The sequence below is a fragment of the Heteronotia binoei genome, chromosome 11 (genome assembly GCF_032191835.1).
Source record: "Heteronotia binoei isolate CCM8104 ecotype False Entrance Well chromosome 11, APGP_CSIRO_Hbin_v1, whole genome shotgun sequence".
Taxonomy (NCBI): Eukaryota; Metazoa; Chordata; class Lepidosauria; order Squamata; family Gekkonidae; genus Heteronotia; species Heteronotia binoei.
Genome location: NC_083233.1, coordinates 52,683,106 through 52,702,699, shown reverse-complemented (window position 1 = coordinate 52,702,699; position 19,594 = coordinate 52,683,106). Strand labels below are relative to the sequence as shown.

Sequence of the window (19,594 nt, the reverse complement as noted above, 5' to 3'; positions counted from 1 at the left end):
AGAGGAAAGAAGCATTTGGATGGTGGGGGCAGAAGGACAAGGTACATTCAGAAGCAGAAAGGGCAAATAAATTTTTTTTCCCAAAGGGAGGGAAGGGAAGGGAAGGCAGGGAATCAGCCTTCTGGATGGATGGCTGCTTTCCTTGCCCTTCAACAGTCTGCTTGTCACGCCTGGCTTATACTATGAAAGCTGAGCAGGAACAATGTAAAAAACGAATTAGACAAAATAAATCAATTTATTGTACAGTGCACTTAAAATACAAATTAAAAACAGAGGCCTTGAACTTAACCTTTAGATTGAAACAATTGCCCTGATCCGAATAGCCCAGGCTAGCCAAATCTTGTCAGATCTCATAAGCTAAGCAGCAAGTATTTGGATGGGAGACCCCCACCCTCCCAAGGAATACAAAGGCTGGATGTCTCTTGCCTTGAAAACCCTTTGGGGTCACCATAAGTCAGCTGTGACTTGACAGCACTTTCTACCACCCCCACTGAAACCACTGGACTAAATGGTCCTCAATGTACATTAAATAATACAAATAACTATTCACAAGTTGATGACATACATGAGACCACAATCACGGTAAACAGGACCAAATGTGTTTTGGCCCAATAGGCTTTCATCAGTGGTCACTAGTACATAGATAGACATATACATCAAGAACAATTGTTGATATAATAAGCCAAAACAGGTGTTGATTGATTCACATTTTATACTATTTGGCCAAATGGTGACATTATCAGGATCATGGAGCTTGTTTCATGATTTTCATGCTCACAAATTAAAATGTGTGGTTGTGAATTACATCTAATTTTGGCAGTACCCTGACCTAGCCCTGACCAGTGTTGGCTAGGATTTGGAAGGGAGATCTCTAAGGAAAAATCAGGGTTGTGACACAGAGGCAGGCAATGGCAAGCCACCCCTGAAATGTCTCTTGCCTTAAAAACAAGTCTAGCTTGCTACCTGGTGGTGCAGAACACTAAAATAGAACTTCTGTCTGCCAGACAATATTAGGACCTCCTGGCTATACTACCTACACTGCCATATGATAATAATAATTTTAGCAGTTCATACTCTCATGGCATCTATGTATACACCAACCAGACATTAATTTGTGGATATTGAATTTGTATTTTTAAATGTACACTAAGGATTTCTTAGTCTGGTGATTTCAATCTAGAGGCTAAATTCAAGGCTTATGTTTTTAATTTGTATTTTAAGCATAGTGTACAATACTCTGATTTACTTTGTTCCTGCACAGGAGGTGGTGTTGAACAGGTGGAGGAACTCAGCCCCCGATGGAACAGCCCCCTGGCATGCAGCAGAACACAAGCAGCTTTGGTGAGAAATGCCTGTGGATGGCACAAGGAAGGCTCAATGTGAACAAGTGAAACCTTTTGTGAGACCCATCCTGTGAGGCTTTGGATCAGATGATGAATGCTTTGTAGCACTGAAGTTTTAGTTTTACCTTGTAGCCCAGCAGCAGGCGCTGGATTGCCCTGTAGACTGTCTTGAGGTCTGTCTCAGCCCGCACTTCGAAAGTGTGCTTCTCTGGTGGAAGCAGCTCTCGGCCCACCTTCTCCACCATAATGTGGTGCTCTGCTGAGTACATACTGGTGAGGTTTGGCATCTGATTACTCCGTACCTAATTCAAACATGCCATGTTAGTTGAGGGAAGGAATGACATGACAGAATTATTTGCAAATTAAACATCTGGCCTGCAGATACCACAAGATGGCTGTCTGCAGTCATCAGTGTAGAGAGACTTTAAGCAGGATCTCTAGAAATGTGCAGGGCCTATACTACAATTCTGACATCTGGCCTTAAAATGACAGAACGTGGTGCCTGCTCCTCTTTATGACTACCTCTGGGCTCAGAGATTCTAACTCCTGGATGCCTCGGACCATGGTTCTCACTCCCTTAATGAATTCCATTTCATATTTAAAGGGGGGGAAATGCTTTGGGGCTGCTTGTGTATATCTCAGATAAAGAACTAGCGCTTCCTCACCAGTACCAAATGAAAGGCCCGGAGATCTTTGGAATACCAGTGCAATGGGAGAAAGCAGAACAGCTCACAATTGCCTGCCTACAGCTGCCCCAAGGGTGATGAGAGAGGCAATATTAAAAGAGTTTACAATGCATCTCTCCATCATGAACTGGCTTTGAACTGAACTGACAAGCACATGTTCAAGAAAATCAAATGCTGCTTCAGTCAGTCTTGCTTTTCTCCCCCTTTTGTTTTAGGTGGACTATCTGATATTAAAACATATGGGGGAAGGGGGAGAGGAGCTGGTATGAATGTTCAAGCATTTATCCATTAATGTGTCACCACATTAATTTTTTAAAAGCAAGTCAAAATGGCTCCAGGGATTTGGGGGAAGTGGGAGGACTACAGCAGAAGAGAAAGGCTTGTTGACGATATTTGGAGAGGGTAGCCAATCAGCATTTCTGCAAAACTTACAAAGACGTTTTCTCCCCCAGAGTTCAGCACTACAGAGGAATGTTTGCCCTGATTACAAGGAGGGATTTTCTAGGAAAGCCTAAAAATTTCAGATCTGTAGTCATCCTCGGTTCCAAGAAGATCTTACCGTGTCTACCACAAAGACAGATGCTTTGCGTTGAGAGGGGATGAAGAGGCCAAAGAGTGCCTTCTTGCCTTGGGAGTTATGATATAGGTAGATGTGCTTGATACTGCCTGGAAAAGTAGAACAAAGTCCTGTATCAGAGCAGAAGGGCCTTCCAACTCAGCAGCACCCACAGGCTTTATGGCCTTCCTTATTACCTGGCTCTAGGTAGCTGAACTGGGCCAGAGAGCGCATCTCCAGGTGTTCCAAGTCAAAGGCTTCGGTCTCTCGGCCAGTAAGATGCCTAACTAGATGCCTGTTCACCATGCATATGCAGCCCAGGCAGATCAAGGCTCGCATTATTAATGGCACCTGAGAAAGAAGAACCAGTTGTTAAGCATATGTAATTCACAGCATAGGTCTTAGCTACTACTAACATTTCACATCAGGAGTGTGACCTCCAGCTGCCCAGGAGGAACACCCTGAAACATATGAAAATATAAGTGGCGATGTATGATAGTTTTGCTGAAGAGCCGAAAGTAATTTGAGGAGCCTTTCTTCCTTTGGTGTGCATAAATACAAACTACAATTCTTCAATCAAACTATGGTTCTTCTCTGGAAAAACAAGCAAAACTATTGTCTAATTGCCTACCTCCACCGCCCTCCTGTATGGGATAAGACCATGGGTTACCTGGGTCTCATATACTCCCTCAATGTCTGGGGCAGAGAGACTGGCATTTATTTCATTGATGTGCTCCTGATACATATCCTCAGGCACAGAGTACTCATACAAATTGCAGACAGGGTTCAAGCGAGGAAGGGTTCTGTTCACCTGCCAAGAGAACAAAAGGAATCAAAAAATGTTCTATAGGCTAGTTTACATGTTCCAAGGGCAATGGGGAACTCTATCATGCTCTTCTGTGCCATTCTGTGGCAGCAGAGTGAGGGGTTCCCAAAAAGCTCTCCAGTGTTAAAGATATAAAATGTTACATTTCTGGGGCTTTGTTGAACAATTCTCAGAAGGGAAAACATGAGTGGGCTGAATTATGGACCTGCAGGAAGTCACCTGTGCTCAGCAGAAGTCCACCCTGGAAAAGCAAGACAGGAGAAAAACCCAGCAAAGGAAGTCCCCTTCACTTCCTGCAGTCAAATGAAGTCTTTCCTTCTGACTTGAGATCTAATCCTTGGATTCTTTTGCAACATTGGACGAAAAGAGCAATGGGGAGAAGAGGTACAAAACTGGGGCAGAGTGCAGTGGGAAGATGGAGAAGGGGTGGTTTAGAAATCTACTTTGCTGTTAGCATACTAGATGCATGGTCTTTCAGAATCCTGGAAAGGTTTGCGGCACTGAAAACTTGACTTGGTGTCAACTAAGTGACCTGCCAGCTGTTTTGCAGAATTAAGTTGGATTCTAAGCTTTGTGCAGGAAGCTCATAATAAGAGAAGCCATGTTGGATCAGGCCAATGGCCCATCCAGTCCAACACTGTGTGTCATACAGTGGCCAAAAAATCCAGGTGCCATCAGGAGGTCCATCAGTGGGGCCAGGACAGTACAAGCTCAAAACAGACAGAAGCTGGATCAGCCTTTGTGGCAGACAGGGAATAAAACATGATCCCAATTCATTTATTGCTACATGGGCCAACATACTACACATTACGGTAGATTCACAGCTGTTGTTGAAAAGTGGCAATCATGCACTTACCCTCTCCCTCAATATAGTAGAATTCACCTCATGACATGATACTGCTCACATCTCTGCCTATGCATAATTATCAGCTAAAGATGTTGAGCATGGATGCAAATACCCAGAACGTCACAATGCTATGAGTCAAGTTCTCCTACAGTCAAATTTGACTACAAGAAGAAAGATTAACAGCCAAAGTTATAGAAAACACACAAAAGTACACAAAAACAGTAGTTGCATGTCTTGCTCCTCTAAGAGCACCATTTAGCATGGACCTTAGTCCACACCTTCCTGTCTTTTCTAACTAAACACCTGCAAATGCTCTGCAGTACAGATACATTCAAGTGCCTATAACAGATTCTGTTTCAAAATTACAAAATTCTGGATCCAGTCTTGAACAGACAGCCTTGAAGGCCTGTCTCCACTCTACCCATCTTCAGCCTGCAACATGTGAGCCAAGCAAGGAGACCAACACACCTTCCTATAGACAGGGCCCTCTTCTGGTTTAGGGATGCGCTGGTTGACATAGAACATACGTGGAACATTCAGCTTAAGGCAGTGCAAGTCGCTCCCAATCAAAGCCCACAGCTTGAACAGGCCTGGCTGGCTGGTCTCAGCAATCTAGGGAAGAAAGTAGGTTAGAGAAAGAAGGGAACTTTTGAGATCTGAAGAGGCAAGGTTCACTTTGATGGGATGATTTCTGACCTTTTCACCCACAGAAATTTGCAAATGGAAAGGGAACAAGATACATATATACCTATATACATACACAGACCAAACAGAAGTTGCTGTTATTGGCTATATTTCTTTAAAATATTCAGAATTGATATTCTGATTTCAGCATATGAGTGTAGAGCTCTTTGTATACAGAGGTCTTCACTAGGCATTACCCACTATTCTTATTCCTGGAGCTAACGTGAAAAGAGTAGTAGTTATACACTATGTTTGTATAAACAGTAGTAAGATAACTTCTAACATATTTTCTCTGTAATACTTGGTAAATTTTAAAACAACACACTAAATACTGGTCAGACTCCGAAATACTGCATACAAGGGTCCTCATATGAGTTTGGGCCAGACCCAAAGTGGGAGACAGGGTGGCACCAATAAACTAAGAACTCAAGGAGGCAAAAAAAAAATGTGTTAACACAGGGACAGATTACCCCATACCTTGAATCCTACAAATTAAACAGCTCTATACAAATGGAGCCTGGGCCTCTGTAACTATAGTTGCTAGATATCTACTAATATCACATTACTGAAATTCTGAAAACATGTAGTCCTATAAAAATGGCCTTCCGCCCTTGGATTGGGACCATCAGGCTCTTGCTTCTTTTGGCATGCATAATGATAGGAGCACTAAGAGGGCAAGAAGAACACACTCAGTAGTGAAGAGGATTTCATCACGGCTCTGCCCCTTGGCTCATTTTGCACTGTGACACACATCCTGGTTCTCAGCATGCATTTCCCAGTTCTCTTGTTCTGCTGACCCATAGTCTAGGTTTAAACACCCATGAGGTGTGGCTCTCTCTGTTCCTGTCATGTGTCACTCATGTCACATACAAAGATGGAAGATCACTGCTTGACAGTAGCCTTCTCAGTTCAAATGGAAATAAAAAACTTTCTGGAAACCCCATTCGTACAGGACCAATAAGTCAGGCCATCAGTTTGTTCAGGGCTGACAAATAATAAACACACATCATTGATGCACTCTGTTGTTAACTAAGCAGATGCGATGCCCCCAGACAGTTCAGGCGCCAACAAATAGCCTTGCTCAACTAAGCTGCTTGCTCAGATACCTTTTAAAGCAAAGCCCAATTTTCAGATACACGCGCAGAGACGAAAGCTCTTGTGCGAGCTGCAAGGCAGCCAGCGTGGCCTCCAGGGAACACCCTCCAAGAGCTGAAAAGCCAGCTGATAACTGAGCAGTGGCACTGAATCCCAATGTTTGTCTACATAAAGCTTCCTTGCACTGTTCCACACACAAATCAAGATTTGTGAGATCTGGGTTCAACTCCCCTCTCTGCCATGAAAACTCACTGGGTGATTTTGAGGCAATCATACACACTCATCTTAGCCTACCTTACAGGGTTGTTATGGAGATGGAGGGGAAGAGGACGTGTCAGATAAAAATGCACTAAATAAATAAACAAACATGCATTTTCTGTGAGAGGAGCAACTTTTTAAAGCTACAGGGGAAGACTGGGGCATAGAGATGGAGGATCTCAACAGGGGGTATCTCCTGATATGCAGTATCCCTGCAGATTATTCTCTGACTTTACCTGTTTACTCAGGAATTGTATTATTACTGTTATTATTATCTACTGGAATTGGCAAAATAAATCTAGTTCATTACTATTATTTTAATGATGAGTACTACCCTTATTTAGAAGCTCAAAGCACTTTCCTATTCAGGGGTGGCCAACGGTAGCTCTCCAGATGTTTTTTGCCTACAACTCCCACAAGCCCCAGCCAGCATGGCCAATGGCTGGGGTTGATGGGAGTTGTAGGCAAAAAAAAAAAAAGCTACCGTTGGCCACCCCTGCCATCAATGACTCTTTATAGCAAGCTCAGTGAAATAAGCCTGTATTGTCAGGGATTTTCTTGGTCACAACAGGCTCTGTTTGAATGTGAGGCAGGAGCTGATGCACTTCTGGGAGGTGGTTGTCTGTGCTGCTGTACAGGGGACATAAGGAGAAGGCGCCATTCAAATACTTGTCTGAACACTTTCTTGAGAAGCAATGGCTATTCGCAAATACAGAAAGGGAAACTGGAAGTGGGTGCAGCTTGGGAGCTGTGGAGAGGAATTTTGGGAGGAATGGAGAGGGTGTGGATGAATCAGTCTGCAGCTCTACCCTGAAGAGAAGGAAGAGAAAGAAAGGAGAACAAAACAGGCCCAACCCCCCAGCAAAAACTGCTGGGAGAGGAAAAGAATGAAACATTAGCACAGCCAGTGCCCTGGCCGCTGTCACTCTGCCACACTACACCACATTGGCTCTAATGTAGAGTTAGGAAAGAGGTTCATTTCTGTCTTCTCAGTCTAGGCTTGCCCACACTACATTATGCTCAGAGCAGGCCATCTGCACCCAAGCATCACAGCTCTCACTCCTCTGTTTGCAAATGTGCTTTACCTGCACAATCTGCCATGGTATGTCCAAGATGCTGCGAGCTGTCCTGCGCAAGTAGCTGCCCAGCCCTCTGGCAGGACCATCCCGGATCAGCCCCCCACCAAAGACTTCCTCGCCATCTGCCAACCGCCGCCTTTTCCGGCGTTCGAGGCGCTGCCGAGCCTGAAGTTCCCACTTCTTCTTGTGGTACCGCAGCCAGACTAGGCGCTCTTCCTGTGGGGGGAAAGAGGCAGAGAGATGCAGCTGTTGGCCAAACTGTTTAACAACCCTGAACCTATTCGCAAATACGGAAAGGGAAACTGGAAGTGTAAACTGAAAATATGTCAAATAATATACTGAATGACAGATTCTGTAAATCACAGTGTAATCCACATAGTAAACCAGGGATAATCCCACCCCTGGCATTTACACAAGCCCAACTGATCATACCCTAAGAGACAGAATTGGTAGTCTGTCCTTCCTTTACTCAATCTCAATTACCATTCCATTTTCTCAAGAAAATGCCCAGGAACAAAGGCAGCCTTTTACTATCCGGTGGCTATTCCAGAACCATGGCAACAACATTACTTGCCTTTGTGGTGCCAGTGGGTGGGGGTGCACCCAGAATCTCCCTCCAGGACTGAGTTAATTCCAGATTCTGGGACTGCAGCTGGCTCTCCTCAGCTGTAGGGATGCGTTTGCGTTTGCTTGACAGGGGAACCCTTGGTTGCAAGGGCTTGGCAATCCCAAAATCTTCCATGTCGGCAGTCTGTGAGCTTTGAGTGTCATCCTGCGGCACATTGGCAGTGACCTGAGTGGGAAACACAACGGCTAGTCAGATCCAGCTGGCAGAGATGGCAACAAAGGCGTCTTCCAGGCTTTGGGTAATCCCAGTTTCCCAAAGAATGAATCCCTCCTTACAACATGGTATCAGCTCACAGGCAAACTGCAACACAACAAATTAATCTAACAAAGCCTTGACCTTCTAGACATAGCCTCCAGAATCTGCAGCTCTGAATGAAGAAGGGGTGGAAGTGGAAGGTGGGATATCACTGGCTGTGCATGCCGATTATCAACAATGATAAAACCTAGAGTTCCACAAAATAGGAATGAAATTACAACAAAAATACTGTGGAAAAATAACGAAAGAATCCTGAAAGTACTTAAATCGAGATTGGTGCTCCAGGATCCGGACCCTTACCTGTCTTGTAGTATTGCCTATGTAAATTCTTGGACAGCCACACAGGATCGCGTGCACAACATTACTTGACAAACAGGAACTAAAATGTCTTAATTTAATTTTTATGTCACTGGTAGGGTGTACAAATTCTTTAGTTTGTATCACTAAAGGGCAGACCCTGCACCTGCCGCAAGAAGGTTGCACCTGCGGAGTTGGGTGAATGTCTTTGTGCGCTTTAAAGTCAAGAAATTGACACAGGAACTGAGAATCTTTTATGAACTTTATTTCTATCCTTGCACATTGCATTTGAGATTTAAGAACTTTTGTAGCAGTAATGAGTTGCGTTGTAATATTGGTGAATCACAACTGAATAATTATTAGAATTGTTAAGTACTTTCAGGATTCTTTCATTATTTTTCCACAGTATTTTTGTTGTAATTTCATGATTATCAACAATGGGCAAAAGTAAGGTTGGTAATTGACCCAGCTGGTCAGTTATATAAACTAAGAGCTAGACAGTTATCACAAGAGTTATTTGGCACTGTTTGTGTCTTTCTGTTTCTAGGGAGGAATCCAATGTTACTTCTTTATCCCAGAAATCCACAGATGCAACCTGACACCATTTTAAATCTTCGTGCCTGCTCAGCATTTAGTACAGGTTGCTGATGAGGCCAGATCTTAAGATCACTACCCGAGATACCTGCTCTTGCCCACCACTTTTATTTTATTTTTGTAACATCCAACCAGATGTTCTGGTAAACTCCACAGACTGCATACTGTTTGGTTGATTCTAATAACAGGTCTTGTATGGATTTTGTTCTTGTTTTGGGATTTTACTTTGGATCATCATGGCAGTCTACAACTTCATAAGAGGTGGACTAACTTATAATAGAGCATGAGATGGACAAACACAATATTTTTATCAGCCTAATACCTACTACCTATACAAGGAAAGAGTTATCAAACCTCTGGAGCTTTCCCTCAGCAACAGCAGCTAAGCAAATTATTAAAAGGAAGGATTCAACACCTGTCTTAATAGCATGACTGTTTGTTATTGCTTTCATGCTGGTACCATTTCACTCAGGCCTTTAACATCTCATTCATTGCTCTTGGATTGCTAAGCACCAGCTTCTGAGATCCTGTTCTATCAGTCTGAGGTGGTTCTTGTCGGAGCGGGAGTAGCAGAGTGAGGGAGATGACTTGCCCGACACAGGGCTTCAGGAAAGAAAATCAGGCAGACACGTGCAACTAGTGCCAAAAGGTGTATTAACATATATACACAACAAGTGCTCTCTTGTGCAGTCTATACAATATCACCTCCACGGACAAAGTGCTTCGCCTAACCACCATCTCACAGGGAGAGACCTGTGTGATGCACACACAGATCATATATAGTCCAAGCAGCCAATCCTGGCCGTGCTGACTCAGCAGATTGCATCACTTGGCTTCTGCCGGCTCAAGCCGGTCTGCTGATCAGGTCACTGTGACCTAGCCTGGCAGCTAGATCACCAGCTGTCATACTGTAGCTGTCGGACTGGGTTTATGTAGATTCTTGCTCCAACACACCTCCTAATCTATTTAAACCCAGTGCACCAAAACACTTTACACAGTTTACATACATGTCCACCAGCAACATTACAGTTCATATTTACGTAGCTCGGAACCCTTTCCGGAATTCGTTCAGGAACTCATCATGATTGTAAAACACATCATCGTGTTCCTGTTCAGCCAGCTCTTTCAGACGCTTGGCTTCAGCCTCCTTCTCCCTTGCCTCGCACTCTGCCACCCAGGCTTTCCATTTCTTAGCCTTTTCTTTTAACATTTCCTCAAATCCGGGTGGGTCTGGATTGACAGTCAGAGTGACATAGGGACACTTGTACCTAGCGGGACGTTGGCCTTTGGTGGACCTGGCAGACACCCGTGGCCCTGTGCTTGGACCAGCTTTGTCTTCTTCGGGTTGCTCTGTTCCCACCTCCTGGGCTGGTTGCTCTGCCCCTGTAATTGGGTGTTGAACCTCCTGACTCTCACACTTTACCTCCAGTTCCTGCATTTGAGGCTCTGCCTCCTGACTCTGCTCGTCGGGCTCTGTGCCAGCATTCGGCTCACCTTCTCCAGCCCCACTGGGTGCCACCTCCTGGGCTGGAGTTCTGGGCTGCGCTCCAACATCGTTATCGCTACTTGGGAGCAGGACAAATTGTTTCTGCAAGGAGTGCAACCTTGGCCAGCTGCTTTCTTCATTGAACTGGGCACTCTTACTAAGTGTTATCTTGCATTTGCTATTGCAGAAACGATAACACCTGGCCCTTGGCTTGTAGCCCAGAAAAATTAGGCTCTCTGCCCGGACATCCCCCTCCCCGCTACTCGTGGAGTGGATGCCAACCCGAGCCCGTGACCCAAAGACTTTTAAAGAACTCAAATCTGGGGTCTTGTTCAACAGTAACCTGTAAGGCACATTTTTCACAGTATTACACCAAACCCTATTTTGCAAAAAAACAGCTGCATGTATGGTTTCTGCCCAATAGGTCATTGGCAGTTGTGCATCCTCTAACATGCAATACATCACATTCTGCAATACAGCCCCATGCCCATTTTCTCGGGGCGTTGCCGGGTTCGTCAGACGGTGGGCGATGCCCTTGTTCTCCAGCCAACGTTTCATCTGGTTAGATAAGAATTCCCCCCCTCTGTCGGTTTGTACAGCTAGGAGATTAACCCCTAATTGTCTCTCCACTGTTTTGACCCACTTGGTGAATGTCTTATACACCTCAGACTTATGCACCATGGTGAAAACCCACGCGTACCTCGTGTGGTCGTCGGTGGCCACCAAGCAGTATCTCCTCCCCGACAGACTCTTTGGCAATGGGCCAATAACGTCTAAATGGACTAGTTCCAGGGCTCGTGTGCTTTCCCTTGAGCTTTCTTTAGCAACAGCACACGCCTTGCTTTTGGTCTTCTTGCAGACCTGGCAATCCAAGTAACATTTGCAAGGATTTACTTTCAAACTAGGCACAAGCTCCAGGGTTTTCTTTAACGCCCTAAATCCGCAGTGCCCAAGTCTCCTATGGAGCAAATGTATACAATTATTGTGCACAGGCTCATTCGACACCTGAGCCACCTGGGCACAATCACTCTGGACCACATACAGTTTACCTTCCCTCTTTCCTGTCACAAGCAACTTTCCCCCACCTCCCAGGATTTTGCAGCAGGTTTTCTCAAATCTCACCTGGTATCCCTGGTCAAACAGTGTGCTAACACTCAACAGGTTAGACTGCAGTGAGGGTACATACAACACGTTTTGCAACATACATTTCAGTGCAGGAAATTCCACATTGCCTGAGCAAACAGAATTGGCAGTGGTCCCATCAGCCAATCTCACATACTTATGCTCAGGACTGTCAATGTTTTTCAACAACTCCTTCTCGCAGCAGAGATGGCTCGTTGCCCCGGAGTCTAAAATCCAAGCAGACCCTGTGCTCTCTACTGCAGACGTGACCAGCCGGGTTGCTTCCTCACACGGGCTGGCGGTCCTCCGCTCTCGCCGCACACGCCCCCGCCTCTTCTCCCTCTCAGGGCAAGCTCGGAGCAGGTGCTGCGACGACCCGCATCCATAGCAGCGACGGACTGCAAACGCAGTCGGCTCCACTTCCTCCACCTTCGGACGCCTGCCAGCAGCAAAAGCTGGCTCATTCTTGGCTGTCTTCCCGGACACACCGATAACAGCACGCTGCCCGGCCGACACCCCCGGACAGCTCACGGCCGCAATTCTCTCTTGGAAGTCAAGCAGGTGGGCACAGACGTATTCCATGGTCAGGGTCGCTACGTCCACCGTCTCCAGAGAAGTTATCAGGGGAGTGTACTCAGGTGGCAACGACGACAGCAAAATGTACACTCTGTCGTCTGGAGCTACAGTCTTGCCTCTTGCCTCCAGCTCAACGAAACAGTCCGTTAGCCGTTTGATGTGATCTTTCACACACCCTCCAGCCGGCATAACGGTGCGGAACATCCTCCTTGTCAAGGCCATGAGGGAACCAGCAGTGGTGCTAACATGCACCGCACTCAACGCGTCCCAGGCAGCCTTGGGAGTGTCCTTCCCTCGCACATAAACCAGCTGGTCATCTCCTATAGACAGCACTATGTTGGCCAGTGCCTTATCCGAAAACACAGCCTCGGCAGGAGATAAGTCAGCAGGGGGGTTACTCACGAACAGCCATTGCCCTTCACGCTTGAGGTAGTGTTGCATTCTCAGGCTCCACACCGCGTAGTTGGCTGAGGTGAGCTTCTCAACGGCTACTCCAAGCTGTTGCTGAGCCATCGTGCCGACTCCTCCTCACGGCTGGCTGCCGACGTCCCTCTGGCTCTCAAACAGAGAACGGTGGTGCTTCTGTGTCCTTCACCGGCGTTCCTCGCCTCCGGCTCTTTCCAAACTCACAGTCAGCTCAACTCTCAACTCTCTCCTCCGCGCAGCGGAAGCGCCCTGGGCCCATAACCCTGTCGGAGCGGGAGTAGCAGAGTGAGGGAGATGACTTGCCCGACACAGGGCTTCAGGAAAGAAAATCAGGCAGACACGTGCAACTAGTGCCAAAAGGTGTATTAACATATATACACAACAAGTGCTCTCTTGTGCAGTCTATACAATATCACCTCCACGGACAAAGTGCTTCGCCTAACCACCATCTCACAGGGAGAGACCTGTGTGATGCACACACAGATCATATATAGTCCAAGCAGCCAATCCTGGCCGTGCTGACTCAGCAGATTGCATCACTTGGCTTCTGCCGGCTCAAGCCGGTCTGCTGATCAGGTCACTGTGACCTAGCCTGGCAGCTAGATCACCAGCTGTCATACTGTAGCTGTCGGACTGGGTTTATGTAGATTCTTGCTCCAACAGTTCTTAGCTTCATTAGATGGTTCCTTTTCCACTGCAGTGGCTGAAGTATCATACTACTACCCACAAGACAGACAACAGATAACATTCTTTGTTTCCTCCTAGCTGCTTTTAATCATTACTGGGGGCCTAGATGAATAATTACACACCAGGCACCTGGAGGGGGGAGTAGCTGTAACTCTGATGCAAAACTGAACTGTCCTGGTCTTTAAGCCTAATCCTGGAAACCTCAGAGGAAGGGAAAGGCTGTAGCTCAGTGGCTGAGCATTTGCTTTGTTGTGTTGTTGTTGTTCAGTTGCACAGTCGAGTCCGACTCTTTGCGACCCCATGGACAAAGTCATGCCAGGTCCTCTTGTCTTCCTCCACCCTCCGAAGTCTGCTCAAATTCGTGTTTGTTACATCAGTAACATTGTCCAGCCATCTCATCTTTTGCGTCCCCTTCTTCTTTTGCCTTCTGTCTTTCCTAGCATCAGGATCTTCTCCAGGGAGTGTTCCCTTCTCATTTGGTGGCCAAAGTATTTGAGCTTCAGCTTCAGCATATGACCTTCCGGGGAATAGTCTGGGTTGATTTCCCTTAGGACTGACTGATTTGATCTTCTTGTAGTCCAAGGGACTCTCAAGAGTCTTCTCCAGCACCACATCTCAAAAGCATCTATTCTTCTGCGCTCGGCCTTCCTTATGGTCCAGCTCTCACAGCCATACATTACTTCTGGGAATATCATCGCTTTGACTATACGGACTTTTGTTGGCAGGGTGATGACTCTACTTTTTATTATACTGCCCAGGTTCGCCATAGCTGTCCTCCCAAGGAGCAAACGTCTTTTAATTTTATGGCTACAGTCACCATCTGCAGTGATCTTGGATTCCAGAAATGTGAAATCTGTCACTACTTCCACGTCTTCCCCTTCTATTTGCCAAGGTGTGATGGGGCCAGATGCCATGATCTTAGCTTTTTTGATGTTGAGTTTCAAGCCTACTTTTGTTCTTTCCTCTTTCACCCTCAACAAGAGGTTCTTTAGGTCCTCCTCACTGCATATCAATCTGATTTCTGTGTTGCCCATCAGGTGATGTCCACGTGTAGAGTCGCCTTTTAGGTTGTTGGAAGAGGGTGTTCGCTATGACCAGCTTGTTCTCTTGACAAAACTCTATTAGCCTTTGCCTGGCTTCATTTTGTCTTCAAGGCCAAACTTGCCGGTTGTTCCGGTCACCTTTTGACTTCCTACTTTGGCATTCCAGTCCCCTATGATGAGGAGGACATATTTTTTGGGTGTTAATTCTAGAAGGTGTTGTAGATCTTCATAGAACTGGTCCACTTCAGCCTCTTCTGCATCAGTGGTTGGGGCATAGACTTGAATTACTGTGATACTGAATGGTTTGCCTTGGATATGGACCAAGATCATTCTGTCATTTTTGAGATTGTATCCCATTACTGCCTTCCTCACTCTCTTGTTAACTATAAAGGCCACACCATTTCTTCTACGGGACTCTTGGCCACAATAATAGATGTAGTGATCCTCTGAGTTAAATCCACCCATTTCTGTCCATTTTAGTTCACTGTTATGTAGTGGATCCCAAGTTCAATCTTTAGCATCTCCAGCTGAAAGAATCTCATAGGCAAGTGATCTGAAATCCCTCCTGAAATCATGAAGAGCCACTTCCAGAAAGAGTAGACAACACTGACCTTGATAAACCAGAGGTCTGGTTCAGTATAAAGCAGCTTCATATGATGACTAGGAAGGGCACAGGACAATTCCTGCTTGTGGTGGGTTTTAACTTTGCTTCCTTCCAATTAAATTGTGTCCAAATCTTTGACTACCACTTGCAGTAGTCAGCTGACAAACTCAGGGTGGAAGTATTCATTATCCACTACAAGAGGCAAGGAGAGTTGACCTGAATTATGGGGAAGACCTTTCTCCACATCCCATGCTTGGTTCCAGCTCTTTGCTCTTTGATGATGTGGCTGATTAGCAGTGCTCCCAAATGGCAGCCCAGCAGCTCTGCTGGGCAGGGTTGGGCTTCTGGGAAAATTCTTCAGAAGAACTGGCCCTATTACCAACTGAGAATAAGGAATCTGCCAACTAGGATGCTGGGGCTCTCCTTGCCAGAGTAAGCCCAGAAACGCCATTCCCTTCCAATGGCTAAATCTGACTTTCTCACTGTTGGCACATGGTGGGTATGAGGGCAGGAGCACTCCTTATCAGGGTCAGAGCCAACATATAGTGGAACGTTCCATGAAAGTCCTATTGCTGTTAAAGAAGACAAAGCCAGATAATGTGAGAGTGAAGAAATTATAGGGATGGGCCTCCTCTTGCTGGAACTGATCAAGCAGGAGATCATTTGCATAGTCTAGCTTCCAAAATAAAATAGAAGGAATAATCCAGTTCAGCATAGCCTTCATCATGGAAACAGAATGGGTTGGGAGAGCTAGCAGATGTAATTGTTATGGTATTGGACAAGGACCAGGGAGCCCAGGTACAAAACCCCACTCAGCCATGACACTTGCCAGGCAACCTTGGGCTAGTCTCTCTCTCTTAGCCTGACCTACAGAGTTGTTTTGAGGATAAAATGGAAGAGGAGAGAAACATACACACCAATCGGCTCCTTGGATGTCAGAAAAAAAAAACATGCTAGAGAGAGGCCCTCACCAGTCTTCTCACTCAAAACTTCATATCGTTGAGGCTGCTTCCCAATTAAAGAATAAAAACCAGCACAGTTGTTACATTTATATGCATGCAACACAGTTTGCTTTTCAGAGATTTCAGCCTTCTTCTGCTTACCTGTCTCTTGCCCTCACTTGTGAATAGCTCACTGATTTTCTTCTGTTTGTAGACATCATTTTTCTCCAAGAGTTTCTTGTGCAGCCAGTCAGGATGGCGTACTCGAGGAACTGGGTTCTTCACCTGCCAAGAAACTGCAGATTACTTTTCTGTCAGGCTCTGGCAGTTATCCTTGGCTTTTTTCTAACCCTGCCAGGACCCTACCACTTATTCATCAGCAGAAGGAAGTCAACACCACTAAGAATGCATACAACCACTTTGTAGTCCTCCAGTGTTCCCAAGGTAATCATGTGCTAATTAAGTCATACTTACTAATCTTAGATTCTTTACCCAAATTCTATGTACAGAACTATTTATGAAGACGTAGACATGGATGGGAATATATTAGGCTTCCACACGTGGAAACTGGTGCAGTATCTGGAAGACTTCTGTTTTCATTAACAAAATCAGATAGATGCAGCAAATAGTTCAGCTTTTAAAAGGCTGGAACCTGTATCTTGGTTCTTCTTGCAATAAGTAGCCAATGTTATGTAACATTTTTAAGCTCTGCCCACACAAGCAAAACAGCATAAGATGTCTAAGTTTTTCAACTAGATATTTTGAGAGTACAAAACAAGATCCATAATATGGAAAAAAAGTACAGAGTTTGCTTAATATAATTTAATGAGCATGATTTTTCTTTGTATAGATTTTGTTTCTCCATGATGCAAATACTACAAGCTCATTTGGGTTTTGGCAGAAACAGAGGCACATGGAGTTAATTAGGTACAGAAAGGATTCCTTCACGGAAGGAAACCACTACCTATGTTTCTTTGAATGTGGCCCCCCACAAAGCTGTTAGAAACTTGGATGACAAATTCTGCAGAAATCTAGATTTATGGTGCACAGTGAATAGCTGCAGACTATAAACAATCCTGGCCTTATTAAGGCAGCATGAACAAAGGATACTGTATAAATATGCATAAATCCAGAGTTCCCATAAACACATGGAACTCTTGTGATTTGGTCTGCATCATCCATTACAGTACAGAGGCCAGCTATAGGTATGGCACCCCCACCATTCTGAAACAAGTGGGACAACTCAGTCTATGCATTAGAGTCTTCATGTTTACAATAAACTACTGGAACAGGGCAATGGAGCTTAATAGGACAGCTCATCATAACATCATATGAAAGCCCAGGCTCCCACTAATCATTCCCCCCCTTTCCTCACTCACCTGCTGCAGCGCTGCTGGGATGGTGATAATTTTCTGGATAGTGCTGCCCAGTCTCTCAATGTAATAGTCCCAGTCTAGGATCTGCAATCAGATACAGAGAACTATGGTTAAGCACAAGGAGAATGAAGAAAAAGACTTGTGCAGGAAAAAAACAACAACATTATGCCAGCAACAATGGGCAGCCCTGAAAACATACCGTTCGGATGTCAAAATCCTGCAAAGAAGGGCTCTTCAGCCATTTCCGAAGATAGTGCCTTCGTACTGAGAGCTCTGCCTGGAAAATGGCCAGTGGGATGGCCCTGGGCAAAACAAAGAGTGCATTACTAAAAGTGGTCTTGAAGACAAGCAGAGAGCCCCTTCAGGCTTTTTCATCCTGTCAGTCATCAGGGAGGTTGGACTTAGCTCCTTATTTTGGTCTGTGTTTCACACACCCCCCCCCCCAACTACAAAAACAAAACCATTGCCTCTTTCAGCTCCTTGATATACCTCTCAGTGACTGGGGAGCCTTCTGGTTTCTTAGAGATAATAAATCGACAGCTCAGGCCTGCATCCTTCACCATCTGATCCCCCAGGAACTCGGCCAGGCGCTTAGCTGTGCTGATAGAGGTGGATTTTTGCTCGCCATAATCCTCCAGTTTGCGTGACATGGATCGGTTTTCAGAGATCAGTTCAAACAGCTCTGAGTCAGGCATGTTGGCAGCCTGTGAAAATAATTGTGGTAAATAGTTGTCAGCAGTTGCCAGTTTCAGCTCTGAGACCTGAAGATGCTGCCCGCTGACAGCAAGTTAGCCCCTTACTTGGTAACAAGAGATGTTTCAGTCAAATTCTGAGAGTAACCCAAAAGGGGGAGGGGGGAATCAAAATAACAGAACTAAAATCTGTCTCTATTCCTTAAGACTAGAAGATAGCCAATGTAACCCTCATCTTCAGAAAAGGTTCCAGAAGAGATCTGGGAAATTATAGGCTGGTCAGTCTAATAACAATACTGGGTAAGTAGGTGGAATCTGTTTTCAACAAAATATGAACCAAAGCTATTAAAGAAGAATAAGCATGGATTCCATAAGGGAAGATCTTGTGTCACTAACCTTTTAGAGATCTTTGAGAGGGTGGCTGTGTGGACAGGGATGACCAAGTAGATGTTGCTTACCTAAGCTTCCAGAAAACTTTTGATAAAGCTCCTCATCAAAGGCAACGAAGTAAACTAAGCAGTCATGGAATAAGAGGACAAGTCTTCTTGTGGATTAAAAACTGATTAATAGGAAACAGAGTGAGTATAAATGGGCAGTTTTCACAGTGGAAGGTGGCAAATCGTGGGGTACTGCAAGGCTTGGTTCTAGGTCTGGTGCTTTTAAACTTGGTCAATATTGATTTGGAGTTGGGAGTAAGCAGTGAAGTGCCTAAAATTGTACATGATGCTAAGTTGTTCAGTGCTGTGAGAACCAGTGAGGACTGGGGGTATTCCAGAGAGATCTCTTGAGGCTGGGAGAGTGTGCATCACTGTGGCAAAAGAGATTCAACATGGACAAGTGCAGAGTAATGCATATTGATGCAAAAATCCTAACTATAAAAATATGTTGATGGGGTCCAAATCTTGGAGCTGTGGTAGATAACTCAATGAAAATGTTAACTCAGTGTGTAACTGTAATAAAAATGGTAAATGCTATCCTGGAGATTATTTAGAAGGGGACTGAAAACACATCAGCCAGTATTGTAATGCCCCTGTATAAATCTATGGTGCAGCAATTAATAATAAAAAAATATACATATTAAAAAAAAATCTATGGTGCAGCCTCATTTGGAATATTGTGTACAGTTCTGGTCACTGCACTTCAAACAAGATATTACAGCATTGGAAAAGATGCAGAAAAGAGCAACTAAGAGAGCAATCCTAAAGAGGTCTACTCTGAATTCTACTAAGGTCTATTCAATAGGGCTTACTCCCAAGAAAGTGACTTTAGGATTGCACTGTAAATTGCTTAAGGGGATGGAACACCTCCCCTATGAAGAAAAACTAAAGAGGTTAGGGCTCTTAGCTTGCAGAAATGATGACTGAGGGATGACATGATAAGAGGTGTACATAATTATACATGTGATAGAGAAAATAAAGACGTGTTTATTTATCTAAGTATTTTTCTCCCTTTCTCACAATACACGAACTCATGGGCATTCAATGAAATGAATG

General features: G+C 45.0%; 1 protein-coding gene across 1 annotated transcript in view; it reads right to left on the bottom strand.

Moving 5' to 3' along the window:
• POLE (DNA polymerase epsilon, catalytic subunit) overlaps positions 1 to 19,594 on the bottom strand; it is a 58,628-nt gene that overhangs the window by 11,366 nt on the left and 27,668 nt on the right. The window contains exons 26-36 of the mRNA XM_060250191.1: positions 17,899 to 18,113; positions 17,609 to 17,711; positions 17,413 to 17,493; positions 16,196 to 16,318; positions 7,945 to 8,167; positions 7,381 to 7,586; positions 4,727 to 4,870; positions 3,256 to 3,396; positions 2,783 to 2,936; positions 2,589 to 2,695; positions 1,469 to 1,645 (exon numbers count right to left, since the gene is read on the bottom strand). Of these exons, the coding sequence (XP_060106174.1) occupies positions 1,469 to 1,645; positions 2,589 to 2,695; positions 2,783 to 2,936; positions 3,256 to 3,396; positions 4,727 to 4,870; positions 7,381 to 7,586; positions 7,945 to 8,167; positions 16,196 to 16,318; positions 17,413 to 17,493; positions 17,609 to 17,711; positions 17,899 to 18,113 (1,674 nt within the window). The remainder of the gene's footprint in view (positions 1 to 1,468; positions 1,646 to 2,588; positions 2,696 to 2,782; positions 2,937 to 3,255; positions 3,397 to 4,726; positions 4,871 to 7,380; positions 7,587 to 7,944; positions 8,168 to 16,195; positions 16,319 to 17,412; positions 17,494 to 17,608; positions 17,712 to 17,898; positions 18,114 to 19,594) is intronic.